Source organism: Budorcas taxicolor, chromosome 15 (assembly GCF_023091745.1).
Source record: "Budorcas taxicolor isolate Tak-1 chromosome 15, Takin1.1, whole genome shotgun sequence".
Classification (NCBI taxonomy): domain Eukaryota; kingdom Metazoa; phylum Chordata; class Mammalia; order Artiodactyla; family Bovidae; genus Budorcas; species Budorcas taxicolor.
The window spans coordinates 53,953,754-53,973,828 of record NC_068924.1 but is presented as its reverse complement, the minus strand read 5'-3'; the positions used below and the strand labels follow the sequence as shown (position 1 = coordinate 53,973,828).

Genomic DNA, 20,075 nt, shown 5'->3' with positions numbered 1-20,075 from the left:
GCCTAAGCTGCTGTTTTGAGTGGGGGAGGGAAGGGAGAGGAGAAAGGGAATGCAGTCCGTTCAGATGCATTCCTGCTTGGCTCAAGTTACTTTTTTCAGGCTCAGAGTATGAAACCCTCCTATAGATAATCTTTAGAACTAGGTTCTGTTGCTACAGAGGGCAAAGGAGACGGAGAGAATGAGGGATCTACGTCTTCCTCAGCATTACCCACTCATTGCCCCTTGGGCTCCATGAGTAAATACAACATCTGGTCAAACTAAAACCACAATATAAAATATTAAAACAGGAGTATGGAAACGCCTGAGAAGCTTAAAATTATACACTGAAGTAAACGTTTTTCAAAAAATTAAATTCATGTATTAAAGAAATCAGAAAAGTAGAGAAAAAAAGAGGAAACAGGTAGGTAGAAGCCAACTCTCAATTATCCATGCTAATAGAGAGAGGAGGGAAAGGGAGAGGTCAAACAGATTAAAGAAACTCGCATATTAACCAAAATACTTTGGCAAATACTTAAAATTTCTTCCATCAAACCTTTTCCAGAACAACTAACAAGTAGTAAAATGACTGATTAAAATTTTCACCTCCTCTCCCTTCCCACCCTCTGACTACTTTCAAGCAGCAAAATAGCTAAAGGGTGGGCAGTATTAGGAAGGGGAGGAGGAGAAGAGGAGGAAAAGCAAGGGGCTTGGTTAATTCATAAATGAAGTATGTGCCCCTGAATAATTGAGAGCTTCAATTTTGAAATAAATACAAGAAAAAGCCTGAAATAATAATAACCTATTTGCATACCTGTAACTTGGTCTTTCACCCAAATATAAGGATAAATTCATTCTTTAAAGGGGAAAAAAGGAAAAGGAGACTAAATAAATGTTATCTTTAAGTATGAAACTGATGCATCAACTTATAACTAATTGCCCCACAATACTGTTCCAATGTTTTTAAGGTACTAATTTTGTCTCTAAGTGCCTCTGAATGCAAACTACTATTCACTGCTTCATTATCTAGCACATAAGTTTCCTATTACCAGTTCTCAAATTAGAATCTAGGCTCAATTACTATTTTTAGAGTATCTCAATTTAAAAGTTTAGAGAAATTTAAAAGAAGGAGCACATTAATATTTAAATGTTTCAGCCATGTTGGCCTAACAATACTTAATGTCACTAGAGGAAAATTTCCAAATTTCTACAGTGCATAGATATCTACCACTGAAAAATCCCCAAATTCAAACTGCTTATCTTTCAAACTATGCAGTTAAAAAGGTAGTACCCCATTTTATCAGTCAAGTAAAATGAGGAACAGAGAAGTGCAACATGAAGCTAATGGATCTTCGGGGTCAATACTAATACTGCCAACTGGGTTAAAAGCACTATTTATTACAGAATGGAAAGGTACCAAAATTTTTCTTTTAGCTTTAGTTCACATTAAGACAAAAATAAAAAGCAAATGAATTCTTCTATAACATACCTTATTTTATCAAACGTTTCTACCATCTTGCATTAACATTTTAAAGGATAATTTCTGCTCTTTTCTATTTTTCAGGAGGCACTCTCTCCATTCATACTCCATTAATGCTCAGTCCTATCTTCCACCACCCTCCACCCCATCTATCAAATAGTTATAATGATCTGAAAGCAACTTGATAAGAATCCTTTATAACTGTATTTTGTTGACTTTTCAAAGTAAATTAAAATACACTGTATTCATATTTCTTAGAACCAGGCTATATGTTACAATCTTTTTTCTGAATCTCAAAATACATGAAATATTAGTCAAAAAATTTATAATGTCTATTTATAAAGCAATATGTATACATATCAAATACTGTTACAAAGAAACTCTAAGGGGCTGACAAATTTGGGGCTACTTTGTTATTAAACTTTGTTTCAAATAAGGAAATCACCTGCTAAACTGTTGAGCCCTTTAGGTACACAGAGATTACATTGTAACAGGATTTGACCTGAGTACTTAGAGCTTGCCTAACCAAATGCAAAACATAACCAATAAAATAAACAGTTAACACAGCTACGATTAGGATCCCTGAGTACAAAGATATTACTATCAAGATAAAAGACTCAGGAATCTCTACACAATAGGAAGATTGTTTCAAAACTATGGTATACTACGTCATGAAAAATCAGGGGTGGTATGACTAATGGCTTACTTATGTGCAATTGTTGTTAACCGTTCATCGTTTACTGCTCTCCGAACTTCAGCACGGTGGCGTTCTGTTGAGATGCTATGAAAAAAAATAGCCATTATAGAACTCTGCCAAGCAGGCAGTTCTTCTCTATATTAATGTTTAAGTCAACATTTTGTTTGTGGGGGAAGAGGGGAATTGATGTGTAAAAAAGATAAAGACAAGGGTCTAATATATATATCTTCAAATGCTTTAATTAAAGTCATAGAAAAGGATTCAGACTGATTCTGTGTAATTGTAGAGAGAATTATAATTGTAGAGAGAATTTGTAACTAAATTCTAATTATAAATTACAAATTATAAATGTGTACAAATTATACAAATTACAAATCACAGAAAGACAAATTCAGTTTGATATGAAGTCATTAACGTCCAAAACTCAGAAATGTCAGACCATAGTCAAGATTAGCAGAGGTTCCTCTTATCTAAAAATACAAACCACTGAATGACCTCTAATCATGGTTACTGAGATTTTGGCCCTCAAAACAAAGTCCTTTCTAAAGCTTAAGAGTCTAAAATTTTATGTTCAGTAAATATAACAAAGAAATGAAAGTGACAAGATACTGTTTCATATGCTATGAAACTTGACACCAGGATATTACTCCTTTATTACTCAACACTGAAGCTATGTGTCTTCTGCATTATATCACATCACCACTACGGTAAAAATGTGCTTATGTTGATCCTGATTAAATATATGTAAAGTTAAATCTAAACAAGTAAAAAAAAAAAAAAAAAGGCTATACCCATTCCATTCATAAATAATAAAATAAATACCACCCTTGAAACTATAATCCTTATTGCTAAGCTAAATCTATACCATTGATTAAAATATTTAAGGGGCTTAAAAGCAGAATTTATGAGGCAATATAAACAACAAATGCAAAATATAAATTGTTAAGTATGGAGGCATTAAGACAGGATTTAATAATATAGCTACTTTGCTGTTAATTGAATGTAGGGGGAAAAAAATTTCTTCCCTATATTCACTTTAAAAATATGACAAAATGGTCTTAAATGTAGAAAGGAAATTTCAGTTAAAACAGCACTGAATTTTCTGAGAAAGCTCAAGATGTTAAGAATGGATCAAGGCAAAGTATCAAAGAATCCCTTTCACCAGATTTTTTTTTTTAATGAATTGAAGTCCCACACTAATGGGAAGCTGAAGGGATCAACTGTCCCTAATGCTGCTGCTGCTAAGTCGCTTCAGTCATGTCCGACTCTGTGCAACCCCATAGACAGCAGCCCACCAGGCTCCCCCATCCCTGGGATTCTCCAGGCAAGAACACTGGAGTGGGTTGCCATTTCCTTCTCCAATGCATGAAAGTGAAAAGTGAAAGTGAAGTCGCTCTGTCGTGTCCGACTCTCAGCGACCCCATGGACTGCAGCCTTCCAGGCTCCTCCATCCATGGGATTTTCCAGGCAAGAGTACTGGAGTGGGGTGCCATTGCCTTCTCCGATATAATCACTACCCATTTCTATAAACTAAGACAACAACTTCCTAGTGTCTTCTCCTACCCCCTAACAAATGCCACTTGGCCACTCTAGATCTTCATATCCAGTCACTCCTAGCTCTTCTTTGCTTTACCCAGGTTAAAAATAGTTCCCTTTTCCAACTGGCCCAAAGCTAAAATAACCCGCCTTAAACCTTTTCTGATTAGAGTACAGAATAAATGGTAAATTACATAATTTTCTGTAACAAAGCACACAACTGGGATGGGATCTCTAAGTACCAACAACTTGAACACCTCTGTCTTCAGTGTAAGAGTGAAAAGTACCAAAATATCTCAAAATGAAATTTCTAGAGTCATGTCTCACAAACTTTGATGATAATTTACCTAAGAACTTTTGAGAGTTCTCCAAGAAGATCTTTCTTTTCCTTGGTGAGATCTCCCTGTGCCCGAAGTGCACTGATAACTCCAGCATATGCCTCCAATTCTAGAAGAAGAAAATTATTTCATCAAAATAGACCATCAATATTTTAATACTATGGCTATATACAGTGAAACTTCAGGGCAGGAAACCTAAAAATCAATATGCAAATATTTCATTAATGTCCTCTTATTAAAAATTTTATCTACTAACATACATTAAATGTGGCTTTTATAATCTTATTTTCTTTTTTTACTGCCTCATAGAAGTCATGTGTGTAAAAGTTTAGGAAGAAAAGTCTAAATATTTTGCTTTACATATCATCACTGAAGAACATTCAACTGGGATGCTACCAACAACTGCGAATAGGTTCCCAGTGGTATAATAAGGCTGCTAAGCGAAGTTCTTAGTATTATTGATAGGTAGCTTTACTGATAAAATTTTGAAATAATTCCTTAAGCTTGCCTAAGAATTCAACCTATATTCCATCTGTGAATAGTGTGCAACTGAAAAACTACTGGATCAAGAGTCAAATGACCAGATTCTGGCTCCAGCACTGACATTAGTTGTGTGACCTTGGGTAAGTCCTTTCTCATCTCTGGTCCTAGTTTTTTCACCTAGTGCCCTAGAAGACACTTTGAAGGTACCCTGAAGAAACCACCAACAAATTGAAACCACCAGCAAAATGACTAAGGCAGATTAGCAAACATGAATTTTCGCTCTTACAGAAATCAGGACATAATACACTGAAACCTAATTCCAGACAGTTTCATTTCACTCACTTTCCACAGCAACAACCATTATTTAATGAAACTGTTGTCCCTAGTAGTGGTTAAACTATAAAACCAAAAAGCCCTCAATGGCTCCCAATGAACCATGCCTGCTTCTCAGTGTACTTCCTCATGTACTACCTTTCTATAGTACCTCCAACAATGACTCTGGACTTGGCATGTGACTCGCTTTGGCCAATGGAACATCACATACATGATGCAAACAGCAGCCTTGCACACAGGGCCTTGTTCTCTTGGAACCTTAAGATCACCAAGCTGTGAAGAAGCACAGGATGAAAGGTCACATGGAGAGAGCGGCCCAGCCATCTTAGCTGAGCCCAACTAACCAGCTAAGCTTCCAGCTGAATAGAGCCATGGGAGCGAGCTCAGGCAAGATGAGCAACCCACAGAATCATGAGAAATAATAAAATAGCTGTTTCAAACCATAAACACTATGAGACAAGTAGACCTGAAGAAAACAAAATGATGGGAAATAAGTATCTAGACTACAGTTATCCTCTTAATAGATCCAACTTACTGCCAGTATTTGCCAATGCCTTACATATAATAGATACTGAATGTTAGCCAATCTAAGGCATGCATAGCTGCATTCAAGATACTACAATAACAGTAAAATAGTAGCCTCATTCAGTTTGTATTATCCACAGTTCTGTCAAAAAAAAAAAGAATTTATATAGAAGAGTGAGTTGACCATATTAAATAGACATGTCTTGTCCAACTGAATTATTCCATGTGTAAACATGTGTAAACATCCTGCATGTTCAACCTACACTGGACATTAGGTAGATGTTTCATGTCCTTCTGGAAGGACAAACTCTGCTTCCCTGGAAATACTTTGATCCAAAAAACATATTTCAGCTTTTATCAGAACCCAAAGTAGAGTTCAGAAAGACACTGGGGATAATTTAAGAAATCACTATACTCCAAACGTTCATGCCTCATTTATCGAGTATTTTATTCAACAAATCAGTGTTGAGTCCCATTATATATACAAGATAGTATGCTAAACCCTGCCTTAAGAAGTTAACTCTAGAATAAAGTTACAGTGAATCAAGTCATTAGACAATTCTGACACAGTTTACAATACAGTGGTAAAGGCACAGAGGAAAATTATCATCTAGTCTAGAAGCATAAGCTTTACTCAGAAACAGAACTGTGATCTAGGCAGGTGGGGGAAATGCAAATGTGCAAAAAGAACAGAGTAAAAGAGCATATAATGTTTCATAAAGACGTTAAATTTCCAGTAATAGTCACTATTTTGAGAGTTTTATACTAGGAAGAGTAAAAATATGTCTGTACTTGACTAGCCACTAATTCAAACCTAACTACTAACTGAACACTACTACTACTGCAAGGTACCAAGGCGAATTTTTATATAAACAAAAGTCAAAGTGAGTGAAGTCGCTCAGTTGTATCCGACTCTTCGCGACCCCATGGACTGCAGCCAACCAGGCTCCTCCGTCCATGGGATTTTCCAGGCAAGAGTACTGGAGTGGGGTGCCATTGCCTTCTCCATAAACAAAACAAGGTCCCTATTCTCAAAGTGATTAAAAACCAGGTTTTTCAGTTTCCAAGATATTTAGGAAAATGACAATACCATAAAAAGAAATGGAGAGGTCAGAGAGAAGTGATTTAAGGAAAAGGTTCACTTTTGGCCTGTGAAATTTATGGTGATCGAAATTTCACTATTTCACAGTATTTTTTAGAAAGTGAAATTAACTAAACACAAAGATTTTTGACATCTCAAGTCTCATTCCAAGTCTAACTAAAAAGTCATGCATAGAAGAGGTAGCAACTGCACACAAAACTGTATAACTCAGAACACAATTCTCACAGGTACACAATCCAAGGCACACTTTCCCTTCATTCAATGAGAAATTCACTCACTGTAAAGAACATCGGCTAGCTTCCCAACCTCATTCACATTTGTGGCTTTCCATTTTGATGAGAATCCTAAGATTCTGACAATATCAAGCTCAGTAGAATTTCTGGTATTATTTTTGATACCATTCTATTACAGTGTTAACTTTAATGACACTTAAGTATAGTGAAATAATTAACACATGAAAAACCACAGAAAACAAAGGATCTGAACTATTTTAATAAAGCCTCAACCCATTCCATTTAAACAAACCTGCCACCCAATATGAATACTATATTTCATAAAGCCCCAAGTTAGAGTTATACAGAGATAGAAATTCTCTATGCCAATATCTATGTGGGCTTCCCTGGTGGCTCAAACAGTAAAGAATCTGCCTGCAAGGCAGGAGACCCGCGTTTGATCCCTGAATCGGAAGATCCCCTGGAGAAGGAAATGGCAACCCACTTCAGTATTCTTACCTGGAGAATCCCAAGGAATGATGAGCCTGGTGGGCTACACAACTGAGCAACTAACACTTTCACAAGTAAAATATAAATGTTTAACATCTTATGTTAAAATAATTTATAACTGTTTTAAAAGAATCTTTTAAAAGCTAATCCTTAAAATATTTTAAGCTAATTCTTAAACACAGTACCTTCTCTATACTCTGGACCTAGAGCTAGTGTCTGAAAGCAATTCAAAGGTTTCACTGTTATGATAATGAGCCAACGGGTGAGGAGGAAGTCATTCTGCAAATCACTGTCAAAGCTCACCGCCCCAAAGAAGGATCACTGAAAATGACATTCCCTATAGGAAGGCTGTTCTTTTCAGTACAGAAGCAGCTCTTCAGCAACATTACCTACACAGCTCTGACTAAAAGGATAAATTTAAGACTTTAAGCTTACAATTTTTATATTTAAACATAGTCTCTTCATTTGAGGTCCCAAAAGCCCAGAAACTAAAGCAACTGACTGTAGTTGTGATCTGAACAGATCACAGTAACTCTGTAACTATTTCAGCTATGAAATAAATACAAATCCAATTTTATAACTGGTAGCTAACAAGTCAGGCCAATTGCCTATCAGTGTATAGAAAACCTTGAATGGGTAGTAAAAATTTAACTTATAAAGTTAAATTTTAAAAAATAAAATAAAGGAATATTTAATAAAAAAAAAAAACAAGGTACTAAAGTACAATGTTAAGAAATAGTTTAAAATATAGAAATCGTCATGGTAGCCCCTAAGGGAAAATAAAAAGGGCAAAGATTATTAGCAGTTAAGGCCAGACTAGCTATGATTCAGATTTATCCACAGAAATTTCCAACAAAGATTTCTTGTGAAGAAAAGATTCAACTGCAAATAAATAAGTGTCTGAAAGCAACTGCTTTAAAATGCTATATACTCAGATGTCGGACACTGTGATAGGCCCTTTCTGTATACACTTAACCCACAAACTTATGAGGCAGATATTATTACCCTTCATTTACAAAAGTATCAATAGATTTAGGGAGATTAAACAACTTGCTTTTGGATGTCAGTCATCAGTAACAGGATCAAGATCCTAAATCTACGTGAATTCAAAGTCCGCACTTTCTCCTTCAAAATCACAGATATCTAAATAATTGCTATCCTCTGCCAAAATATTTAATGTTCTTTTCCAAATTATTTTTTTCATTTATTGAGTCATTACTATGTGCTGGTCTGAGACTATAGTGTGGTAAATAAGACAAAAATGTCCTCCTTGAATCTTAGAGCCTAAAGCTACATTTCTCAACCAAGGATTCTCATTTGAATCACAGAATACAGAAAATGATTTGAGTAACTCTTTTTTTCTCAATTGTCCCCAAAACAATAGATAACATACCATTCTAGAATCAGGTAAAAAACTTGGTTCATTACATACAATGAAGGCCTTAGCATTAGGGCTTAATTCTCTCCCTAAATGCTGCTTGAGAAAGACTGCCTAAAGGAAAAGCAGCACTCAATAATTCATTACAAGAGTAAATGGTGTTTTATTACTGATAGTGAAATATAATTTGGGAAAGTCAGCATAGCTTACATTAACTCAGAATTCAGAAACAATATGGCTCCAGCCCATGGGGTCGCAAAGAGTCAGATACATCTGAGCAACTGAGCACACACAAGTAATTCACACACTCATGAAGCCTGAAAGTATGTTAAAGTGAGACTGGAATCCTATTCCCTGGGTTGAAATTCTGACCCCATGACTTACTCAAGAATTAGTCTGGGTTCTAAGCTTCAGTTTTATCATCTGTAAAATGGGGACATAAAAAGCAAAATACCTATCTGGTTTGAGTGACAATTAAATGAGATGTTGAATGTAAAGGACTCAGTCCAGTAGCCGTGAAGAATCCTTAGCTGCTATTGTTATTAATATGATTCATGCATCTACTGTGTACAAAGCACTATGCTAGGCACTAAGGAAATAACGAAGAGTAAAACAAGAACTATATACCTCTAAGGGATTTCTAACACAGCATGAAATATGACATCCATGCAAACAGTCATGACCCAAATAGAAAGCAAAAAGCACCACAGAGAGGCACAAAACATCAAAATGAAAATCATACCCAATTTTCGAAGAATCCTTTTGCATTCATCCCTGCTGAGATCCAAAAGTGTTGGCCACACAACAGGCATTGCTGCTTCTTTTTGGTAGCCCCAAAGAGCTTGTCTTCCCTACCAAAGCAAAAACCAAAAAGTCAAATTACAAAAGACCACATTACAAAAGTACATTCAAAAGCCCACTCACCTGGATAGCCACACGTTAAGAAGCAAAACCAGTAAAAGTATCTCAAAATCCTATTTCACCTCCACACTTTACAACTTCTGACAAATGAAGAACTTAACCATTTGGGAGCTTACTATTCCAGCCTATCACATGTAAAGAACACAGGTATCAGACACCTATGGCTTTAATTAGATCTTACAACTTACTGGCTGTGTGATCCTGGGTAAACAGGTCTACTTGAACATGTGTTACTATAAAGTAGAGGTTTTATCACCCAGTTATGAGAACTGGATAATAGTGTATGTGAAGTTCTTATTCTAGTGGCAGGCACATTATTTAATAAATAGGTGCCACTACCTATGTAATCTTGGGCAATTAATTCACTTGACTTCTGCCAGGTTTCTCACTATGAATTACATGAGATACAGTATGTAAAGATCCTAAGATGCTAAGTGGGTAAATGGAACTGTCTCCTCGTCTTAACAATGAAAGATGAATTTACACCCCGAAGTCTTTACAAAAGGGTTTCCCAAAAGTTTAGATGTCAGAAACTTCGGACTGGTAATCCCCTGGTCCAGAAAAAGACAACGGCGCTGGGCCCTTGCACAATACCTGCTTAGCCCACAGCAGATCTGCTGTAAATATCTGTTAAATAAATGATTGAGAAGAGTAACACGAATGAATGAATGAGTGAATGTAAGAATGAGCGAGCTCAGTGTCTAGACTAGGAGTCAGGCATCGATCCGTAGTAACTACCATCTCTTTTCCAAGAGCTAGGGCTGCTAACTCCAGCTCCACGCCTGGAGCTGAACCCCCTCCCCCTACTTCCCATAGTCCTCTCAGCTAAGAACCAACCCAGAGCAAGGAGAACTGGACTGCGCGCCCCAGTCGGCAGAATGACATAAAGAAAAGGGGTGGGGAAGAGGAAGAAGGGGCAGAGCCAAAGGAATCCGCTCCCTCCACAAGCCAGTCCCCGCCTCCCGACAGGATCTTGGAGGTGGCCGGCGACCGCCGGAATCAAGCACCACGTCACGGCATCCCGATGCGTCCCCGCCAGAGGACCTTACTGCGGGGCCGCATCGCACTGGAAACCTGGGCAGAGGTTGCCGCAGCCCGCTCGGGAAAACGGAATCCTGTCTAATCCTCCCCCCACTCAAGTGTCAAGGAGGCTAGCCTGCCCCGCCCCCTCCCCAAACACGCACACTCTCGCAACACCACAACAAGAGTAGCCCGCCCACCCTCCTCACCCGTGCCGCTCAGCACCCACCCCAATGTCAAGCCCGCGACCCAAGCTCTGTAAGGACCAGGAGCCGGAGTCAAGGGCTCTGGTAGGCATCAGCGCCTCGCTCCCTCCTTAGCGGAGAGGACAACGGAGAGAAAGAGTAGACGCTCGGACAGCCAGGTAGACGACCAAGACTCACCGGCAGGCCCCCAGGAGCTGGACCCCCGCAATTCCAGCACCAGGCCTGCCAGTTCCCCTAAGCCCACCTAGGGGAGCCCCGCGATCCCGTTAGGAGACAACGGAGGATGGGGCTGGGCGCCCCAAGCCAGGCTCCAAATGCTTGGCCCGGCGGTCCTTCATACTGGCTATCCTGCCAGCTCTTCCCAGCACTCTGTCTGAGAGTCACCCACCTGCCCGGCCTTTCTGAGCTCATCTAAAAGGCTCCTCCGCCAAGACTAGGGGACACCAGGAATTGGGTTTGTTTGCGGTGCCTCTGAACGGGCAAGATGGCGACAGGTATCAGGGCGCAGGCGCAGCCGCGCGTTGCAAGTCGGGAGGTGTAGTTCGCCTTTCCCGCCTTTCGAAGAACGGACACCAGAAGATCTCCATTCTTCTGTCCCTCTTTTCCTCCACGTTTTGGAAGCAAAGGAGAGACATCGCGAGGATTGCTGGGAATTGTGGTCTGAACTCAAACTCCCTCCTCTTTCGCTCTCGGTGGGCACGCGCAAAGAAAGCTGGGATTGTAGTTCCTTCCATACCCTCCTCTCCCGGCTTCGCGCGCCTCTCCTCGGGTCTCTCAGCCAATGGGCTGGCTCTCCGCTACGTGTTCAGCTACGTGTGGCGTCACACGTAGTGGCCAAGATGGCGCCGGTAGCTGGAGCAGAGGGTTCCCTGCGACCTTTATTCTAGGCGGGGTTAGGAAAGGTTGGAAAGTTTGCTGGTCCCTGAAGCGCCGTTGATTGGGCTCGGATTCCTCAAGAGTATTGGGAGCAATTATCACGGCCTCCAGCGCCGCCAGACGCAGCTCGAGGAGAGAGCATCCGCGCTGCCAGACCTGACACTGGAAACGGCAGTTGGGCGTACCCGAACTTGGGGTTGCGGAGTTGCAAGTAGAGAAGGGGGACCCGAACGTTCTCGACTTCGGGTTTCTCCACCTGTGAAATGGGAATGATAGTGCCATTTCTGTCAAAGGCAAGAAGGAGAAGGGATTTATTTGAGGCCCAGCGACTTGGTAGGTCTACCCTTTAGCCTTTGTTCTTAATCACAGAACAATTGTGTGAAGAGGGTATTGTTGCCCCTATTTAATGGATGAGAAAAAGGGCTCGATATATAGTTAATTGCGGCCGTAAGATCGAAGCCAGTACCTGCTATTGTTGAAGATCTAATCAAATTTTGTGCTTTCCCTCCCTTTCAAATTTTTTTCTTTGGGAAACGACTGCTCTGGTAAAAATGTTCAAATGGAAAAGAGTTTTTAATCTGCTTTATGATATTAACAAAGTTTCTTATAAATGTTAGGTTAATTTTACCCTATTGGGATGTGATACACAACGTACAGAAAAGTTCTTGGATCTCCATTGTAGGTTAGGTAGAAAAAAATAAATAACAACACATGTGTACTATTTGCCCAGTAGCTAAGAATCCTCTCTGAGGCCCAGGAAAATTTTATAGTGTTGGAACCCAAGTCTGTCCCTTGAGAAAGTCAGGAAGTGGGACAAATAAGTCTCCCACCACGCCATCCTTAATCTTCCAATGCATTCTCTTCCATCTGTTTCCTAAATTAAAGTATCACCTGTTTTCTGACCAATTTCTTAACTCTTGGAAAGATGATAAATGAAACTTTAATAGAAGATTTTGAATATTCTTTTATTTGAGTCTCATAGCATCTTAGTGAGCCAAGTCTAATTAAGATTACTCCCTACTATGAAAAAAACACAGATCAAGAACTCACCCTATTCCACAAAGCTAGGAATTGAAGGGAGCTAGGTTTTCCCCCAGGTCTTCTGACTTCCAAGTGTCTTCCTCTACAACATATGTCAAGGTGACAGGTAATGGAGTAGAAATGGAAAGACAAGCTGCTTATAAAACCAACTCTGACCATAATTAGTGTATGAATCAAGAATTACTCCAGGAGGTGGTGATGGACAGGGAGGCCTGGCGTGCTGCGATTCATGGGGTCACAAAGAGTTGGACACGACTGAGCGACTAACTGATACCATCCTTGTGCTTGATAGGTGCCAATACCGTTCTAAGCTTTTAAAATATTCATTCCATTCTTAAAACTTTTATGAGGTAGATACTGTTGATCTCTAATTACAGATGAGGAAACTGAGGCATAGGAAGGAAGTTAGCTTGCCTAAAGTTACACATAGTAAATAAATGGTGGGACTTGCCTGGCAGTCCAGCAGTTAGGATTCTGTGCTTCCACTGCAGGGGGCATGGGTTCAATTCCTGGTCAGGGAACCAATTCCCATGTTGCAGTGACTCAGCCAGAAAAATAATAATAAGTAAATGGTAAAGGCAGGATTTAAACCTAAGCACCTTGGCACCAGAGTCTGCCCTGGGCTACCACACATCCTCCCTTTGCTCAGAGCCTATTTGTCCTTTGCAGCAAGAAGCTGCCTTCCCCACAATGCCTCTTGCTGCTCCATATCCCCAAATATTCCTAACGTTGAATTCTCTTCTTTAACGATCAGACTCAAACTTTACTCTCAAGTCAATTATCCTGTCCCTACCTTTCCCTCTCGGATAAGAGAGGCATTTTTTGAGCCATGATTTCAAGTGAAGTCACTTTAACTCCAGGAAATGTAAAGTGAGAACTATTCTCCTCTACCTCTGATCTGAGGAAATGTATTGTAGTACAATACCTATTTCAAATTTTATTCCCCTATTGACAAAGCAGATTAAGTATGTTTCTTGGAACAAACTTCAAGATGCATGCCATCTACCATTCTAATTTTGCAGTACTATATTGGAGATGGTAGATTTCACTCTTATTAAAATATCTGTTAAGCTCCTATGATATTGTACAGGTAGGAAAATTGAAATGGTTGAGACCTTAAAGATTCATTTTCTAAATAAAAAAAAAAAATTGGGTGTCTAAAGAAGTGAAGTGAGTTAACCAGAGTCATAGGAATTTCATGGCAGGAGTGAGACTGGAAACCAGCCCTTTTTTCTTTATCACATTGACTTTAGATTCTTACCATCAAAAAGTTGTATTACCACACTCGTATAGCCAGGGTGTGTGCTAAAAGGGGATAACAACCAAGATTAAAAAAAAAAAGAATATCAAATAGATCAAAAATAAGTGGATTTGGGGGACAGAAAAAAGAGAAGTAACCTGGAGATAACTGACAATTGGAGAAGGAAATGGCAACCCACTCCAGTATCTTGCCTGGAGAATCCCATGGACTGAGGAGCCTGGTGGGCTGCAGTCCACGGGGTTACAAAGATTCGGACATGACTGAGTGACTACTTACTTACTTAGGCTCAGTGAAGGATCAGAAGTGCTTTGAGCAGTCTGGAACAGGTTCAAAAATGATTAAAAGATCTGGCCTTTGCATTGTCAGCTGCCTCCATTCCCCTCTCCTGCTAACCATTCAGTTCTATAGTCTCTACTTCCTAAGTAGCTGACCTCATTGTTTTAGTAGGCTGATGGTGATGCCTCATCACCTGTGTGAAATGGGCCTTTTTACTAACCCTCTTTCTCCAAAGGAACTTCTGTATTCCTTGCCACTACATCTGCCATACAGCCACTACAGTCAGGGTGAGTTTTGTGAATTGCAAACACATCAGTCACCTACATAAAACTTGGGAAGCTCCCACATGCCAACGGGCTTCCCTGGTGGCTCAGATGGTAAAAGGATCTGCCTATAATATAGGAGACCCAGGTTTGATTCCTGGGTCGGGAAGGTAACCCTGGAGAAGGGAATGGCAACCCACTCCAGAGTTCTTGCCTGGAGAATCCCATGTATGGAGGAGCCTGGTGGGCTACAGTTCATGTGGTTGCAAAGAGTTGGGCACAACTGAGCAACTAAGCAGAGAAGGCAATGGCAACCCACTCCAGTGCTCTTGCCTGGAAAATCTCATGGGCAGAGGAGCCTGGGAGGCTGCAGTCCATGGGGTCGCCAAGAGTTGGACACGACTGAGTGACTTCACTTTCACTTTTCACTTTCATGCACTGGAGAAGGAAATGGCAACCCACTCCAGTGTTCTTGCCTGGAGAATCCCAGGGACGGCGGAGCCTGGTGGTCGCACAGAGTCGGACACGACTGAAGCGACTTAGCAGCAGCAGCAGCAGAGCAACTAAGCATGCATAGATGCTAACGATAAAATTGTAGGGCTTCCCTGGTGGCTCAGTGGTAAAGTATCTACCTGCCAGTGCGTGAGACATGGGTTCACTTCCCTGATCCAGGAAGATCCCACAAGCTGAGGAGCAACTACTGAACTTGTGCTGTAGAGCCTGGGAATCGCAGCTATCGAAGCTCGCATGGCCTAGAGTCTGTGCTCCATAACAAGAGGAAATACTGCAATGAGAAGCCCACGCAGCTTCAGCCAAAAAAGACCCAGCACAGCCAAAAACAAAAATAAATATTTTTTAAAAAAGAATAAAGTTTTAGCTTTTTTATGAGCAAACCCATGCTGAGCTAAAGAAACATCCTTACTCATCTAACCTGTTCCTAGAACACTGCTGTCACCTTTTAATCTTGTCCAAAATCTAATGGTTTCCTTAAGTTCACTGCTTCCCTTGAAACTCTTTCAAATGGAGTTCTCCTTCTCCCCGCATCTTCAGTATCCTGAACAAGAAATAAAGGCTGACTTTTCTTCTAATTTGTCACTACCATCTGTATTAAAGCCAACTGCTGCTGCTGCTAAGTTGCTTCAGTCGTGTCCGACTCTGTGCGACCCCATAGACAGCAGCCCATCAGGCTCCCCCGTCCCTGGGATTCTCCAGGCAAGAACACTGGAGTGGGTTGCCATTTCCTTCTCCAATGCATGAAAGTGAAAAGTGAAAGTGAAGTCGCTCAGTTGTGTCCGACTCTTCACGACCCCATGGACTGCAGCATACCAGGCTCCTCCGTCCATGGGATTTTCCAGGCAAGAGTACCAGAGTGGGGTGCCATCGCCTTCTCTGTTAAAGCCAACTACTCTTGTATTAAGGCTTTTACCATCAAGCCATTCAAACTCCATTCCACCCTCATTTTGTAACTCTAGGGATCAAAGACTCTAAAGGAGATTTTTAATAATCTGCTGATACCCTGCTTAGGTTACCCCATTGCTTGGCCCATGTACTCCCCATAAAGGTATACAAACCTTTCCCCAGCGTTGCATCCTGCACTTTGTTCTCCAGAACTGTTCCACCTTTGAAATCACCAAGCAAGGTATTCCACATTTACTGCAGATTTCTTACTCCTTTACCCTCACCAAGTCCACTCTTCAGCTTCAGTGCAATCTGTAGTCCACAGTCTCCTAGTTCCAAGTCTGTTCCCTCCTCTGATTTTGCTTTCCACCCTGGACTCCCAGATGACTTATTTCAAGCTCAGTCTCATCAGCGCTTTCAAGTCCATTCAACCATCTCTATCCTTCCACACAGACCCTAAAGCAGCCCTCAACCTTGGGTCAGTTTTATCCCTGCAGCCCTCCCCATGTTCATTGAACTGTTAGTTAAATATTAGTGTATAATACATTGTCCCAAACCTTAGTGACTTAATAAAAATTTTTAAAAATTTCAACACAGTTTTTGCAGTTTCTGTGGGTGGCTTAGGAGAGTGGTTCTGGCTTTGGATCTCTAAGAGGTTGCAATCATCTGAAGGCTGACTAGGGCTGGAGGCTCAGCTTCCAAGGTAGGGCACTCACATGGTTGGCAAACTAGTGATAGAAGAGTTCTGTTTCTCACTACAGGGACACCTTATAAGGCTGCTTGAGCATCCTTATGACATTGTAGCTGGATTCCCCCAGAGCAAGTGATCTAAGCAACATAGAAGCTGCGGTATTATGATGTGCCTGCATATGTGTGTACAGAAAGATGGTTTATATTTATGTATATGACACATACGTACCATGAAAGGGACTTGGTACAAAACAGTAAATCTAGAACAGCTTGATGAAACTAAGTTGAAATAATATTAGGTAGCATTTTTGTTCATTCGCTAAGTCGTGTGCAACTCTGCGACTCCATGGACTGCGGCACTCCCGCCTTCCCTGTCCTTTACTATCTTGGAGTTTGCTCAAATTCATGTTCTTTGAGTCAGTGATGCCATCTAACCAGCTCATCTTCTGCTGCCCTCTTCTTTTGTCTTCAATCTTTCCCAGCATCAGGATCTTTTCCAGTGAGTCAGCTCTTGGCATCAGGTGGCCAAAGTATTGGAGCTTCAGCATCAATCCTTCCAATAAATATGCAGTGTTAATTTCCTTTAGGTGGTTTGGATCCCATTATAAAAAGAGCACCTGGGAGTGTATTACCTCATTTAAACCTCAAAATTCCCTTAACGTAGTAATTATTGTTCCATTTTACAATGGCCTAAAGAGAAAAAATTGTCCAAAGTCAGATATCACCAGAAGACTCTTCTCAAGAACACACAGACACTACAGACTCTTGGTTATCTGTGGTTGCATAACAAACCTTTGCTTTGGCTTGAACAATTTATTTTGCTCATGAATCTCCAAGTTTGGGTAGGGTTTAGTGGGGACAACTCATCTCTACTCTGGGCATGAGCTGGGGCAACTTGATGTCTGGAGCTGGAAGTATATGAGTGCTCATTCATTCATATGATTAGCAATTGATGTTGGTTGTTGCCTGGAAATCTTTGTTGGAATTATTCTTGGGTATGTGGCATCTCCATGTGGCCTGGGCATCCTTACAACATGTGGCCAGATTTGAAGGACAAGTGACTGAAGAGAAGGAAACTATCGTTTTTATGATCAAGCTATGGAATTCCAAGCCTTTTTTCTGCCATACTCTTGACTGGAGCAGTCAAGCCCACCTGAATTCAAGGGGAAAGTGGGAAATAGATTCCATTGCTTGATGGAAGAGTGGTAGAGTCCTGAAAGAACATGTAGGGCCAGAAATGATGCTGTGCCTATTTTTGGAAAATGTCCACAACAATTCATATCCCTCTCACATGCAAAACACACTCATTCCTTCTCATTATGACAGCAGACCTGGGTTGCTCAGAGACTAGGAGGTTGCAATCATACTGTGAAATTCCATTTATATAAAGATCAAAAGCCATCAGATATAATCTATAGTTTTAGAAGTGTGAAAAGTAAATACCTTAAAGAGAGCAAATACTTTAATGGAGCATGTAGGAACGTGCCAGTGTGCTATAAATGTTCTATATTTTGATCTAAGTTGGGATTATATGAATAGATATGCCCATGTAAAAGTTCACCATTTGAACCAGTTGATTAAGATTTGGGTTTTGGTGAGATTGTCTGCTTTTCTGAAAACCCATCTTCAATTTCTAGTAGGTATCTAGCCTTACACTACTAATTTGGATAAAAGCAGTTATTGTGTTTGTTGGGAAAATGATGTTCTTAAAAAAAAAAGTTAAAAGCTTAACATCATGGCCCTTTAGGTCCTTACATTTCACATCCTTGCACATCTTTCTTTGTAAGCATCCTAGTGAATAAATGCAAAGGAAGCCCAGATCTGGCTAAATTTAGCAGGCCAATGTTTACTTCTTTTGGGTATCAATTTATTCTTTGAATGAATGTCAGGCCCTGAAGTTATGAAGATGAATAAGTTATAACCATTATCCTCCTGGACCTCACTGTTGAGTAGGGAAGGTAGACATATGCAGATAGCTCTATTTACCATAGGAGAATGTGATAACACAGAATGTCCACGATGACGTGGCACTTAATGAGTGCTATGGGATCAAGGAGAAAAGGATTATTTCCATCATAGAAGGCTCCTTAGCAGAGGTAGCATTTGAGCTGGGCTTCACGAAGTAGCAGGATTTTTACCAGAGAAAGAGGGTATCGAGAGTGTCACAGCAGAGAAAATAGGAGAAGCAAAGGCATGGAAGCGTAGGACACATAGAAGTGAAATGAGGGATATTGGATTCCCAGTTAGTGGTCCTCAACTGGGAGTACCTGTCAGAACAACTTGGGAAGCTCTATCAAATTTCAGAAGGCTGTGATGTACATTCTTGGCTAAAAACCGTAGATGGCCTCTGAGATTTTGTCTGTACCCTAAATAATCACCACACCACCTCACAAAAGAGCACCAGACCTAAAAACACAAGTTGCTGCCATTTAATCCATGTTGGAGCCCAAGTAACAAGAGTACTGTCTGTGCTCTGGATGGTGATTTGACACTGATTAATGACCTGATCATTAGAAAGCCAAAGGGAATTGCAAATGAAAATAGAAATAAAGACATAATCTCACACATTAAGTTTTCCCTAGTTCACTTTTTAAATAAAAAAATTAGGTTCACCCAAGTGCTAAGGTGCCTCAGGTGAGGAGCTGATGATAATTAGTAATTATCTGAGATGAGATCCAAGATATTTCATAAAGATGGAAATAATAACCCTGTCGGAAATGGAAATCAGCTACATGGGGTAAGGGGGAGGGGACTATAAATCCAAACATAATATTCAACTTGTCTTCACCTCAGAGAGTTTCCAGCTGTTTATGACGTTCTGCGGTGATTTGCCAGAGATGAAATGCATTTTTTAGAACTCTGCTCCAGCCAGCAGAACGAAAGCCTTGGAGCCATATTCTCTTTCAAGAAGTGTTGAGCACTTGTGAAGTCTGCAGAGAAATAGTAGAAAGTGTCTGCTTTCTTGTCAGTTTCAGTGAAAGTTTTTTTTCCTTGTAACCCTAGGATTGATCATTATTTTCTAAGTGAGCTAGTGGGAGACCAGATCAGGTCTCTTATGGGTGGAGAGGGCACTTGCTGAGATGCTGCAGGCTTTAAACTTACCACATCAAGGCCAGCAGTTCAAATCCAATCCTTGCTAAAGGCAGAGGTAATAAAGGAACATGTGCTTATGGAGAGCCTAGGGAATATATGTGGTGAGAAATGATTGTGGGAAGGAAATGCTCACATGCACGTGTGCGCGCATGCACACACACACACACACACACACACACACACACACACACATATCCTACCTGAAATGTACAAGGCAATCTGCTGATAGTTATCTCACCAGAGTCTCATTAGATCGGAGACTCCTTGAGAGCAAGGACTGAGGATTTTGACTTCTAAATTCCCAGCACTATTGAGTGAATTACCGAACGGCCTGTTGAACCCAAAAGGACAGTGGTATGTGCATGTGCCAGTGTCTTTCCACAGTCACCCCAGACTGCCTGAGGTTTGCAAGCAGGCCCCACACCTTCATGCTCTGCCCTGGGGCTGTTCTCTTTCCACT

At 40.5% G+C, this 20,075-nt stretch overlaps 1 protein-coding gene across 1 annotated transcript in view; it reads right to left on the bottom strand.

The window, feature by feature from the left end:
* Nucleotides 1–11,189, bottom strand: part of EMSY (EMSY transcriptional repressor, BRCA2 interacting) — a 79,175-nt gene extending 67,986 nt beyond the window's left edge. Inside the window, exons 1-5 of the mRNA XM_052653365.1 lie at nucleotides 11,106–11,189; nucleotides 9,313–9,421; nucleotides 4,037–4,136; nucleotides 2,163–2,237; nucleotides 791–832 (exon numbers count right to left, since the gene is read on the bottom strand). Of these exons, the coding sequence (XP_052509325.1) occupies nucleotides 791–832; nucleotides 2,163–2,237; nucleotides 4,037–4,136; nucleotides 9,313–9,382 (287 nt within the window). The 5' untranslated portion in view covers nucleotides 9,383–9,421; nucleotides 11,106–11,189. The remainder of the gene's footprint in view (nucleotides 1–790; nucleotides 833–2,162; nucleotides 2,238–4,036; nucleotides 4,137–9,312; nucleotides 9,422–11,105) is intronic.
* Between the last annotated feature and the right edge of the window lie 8,886 nt (nucleotides 11,190–20,075).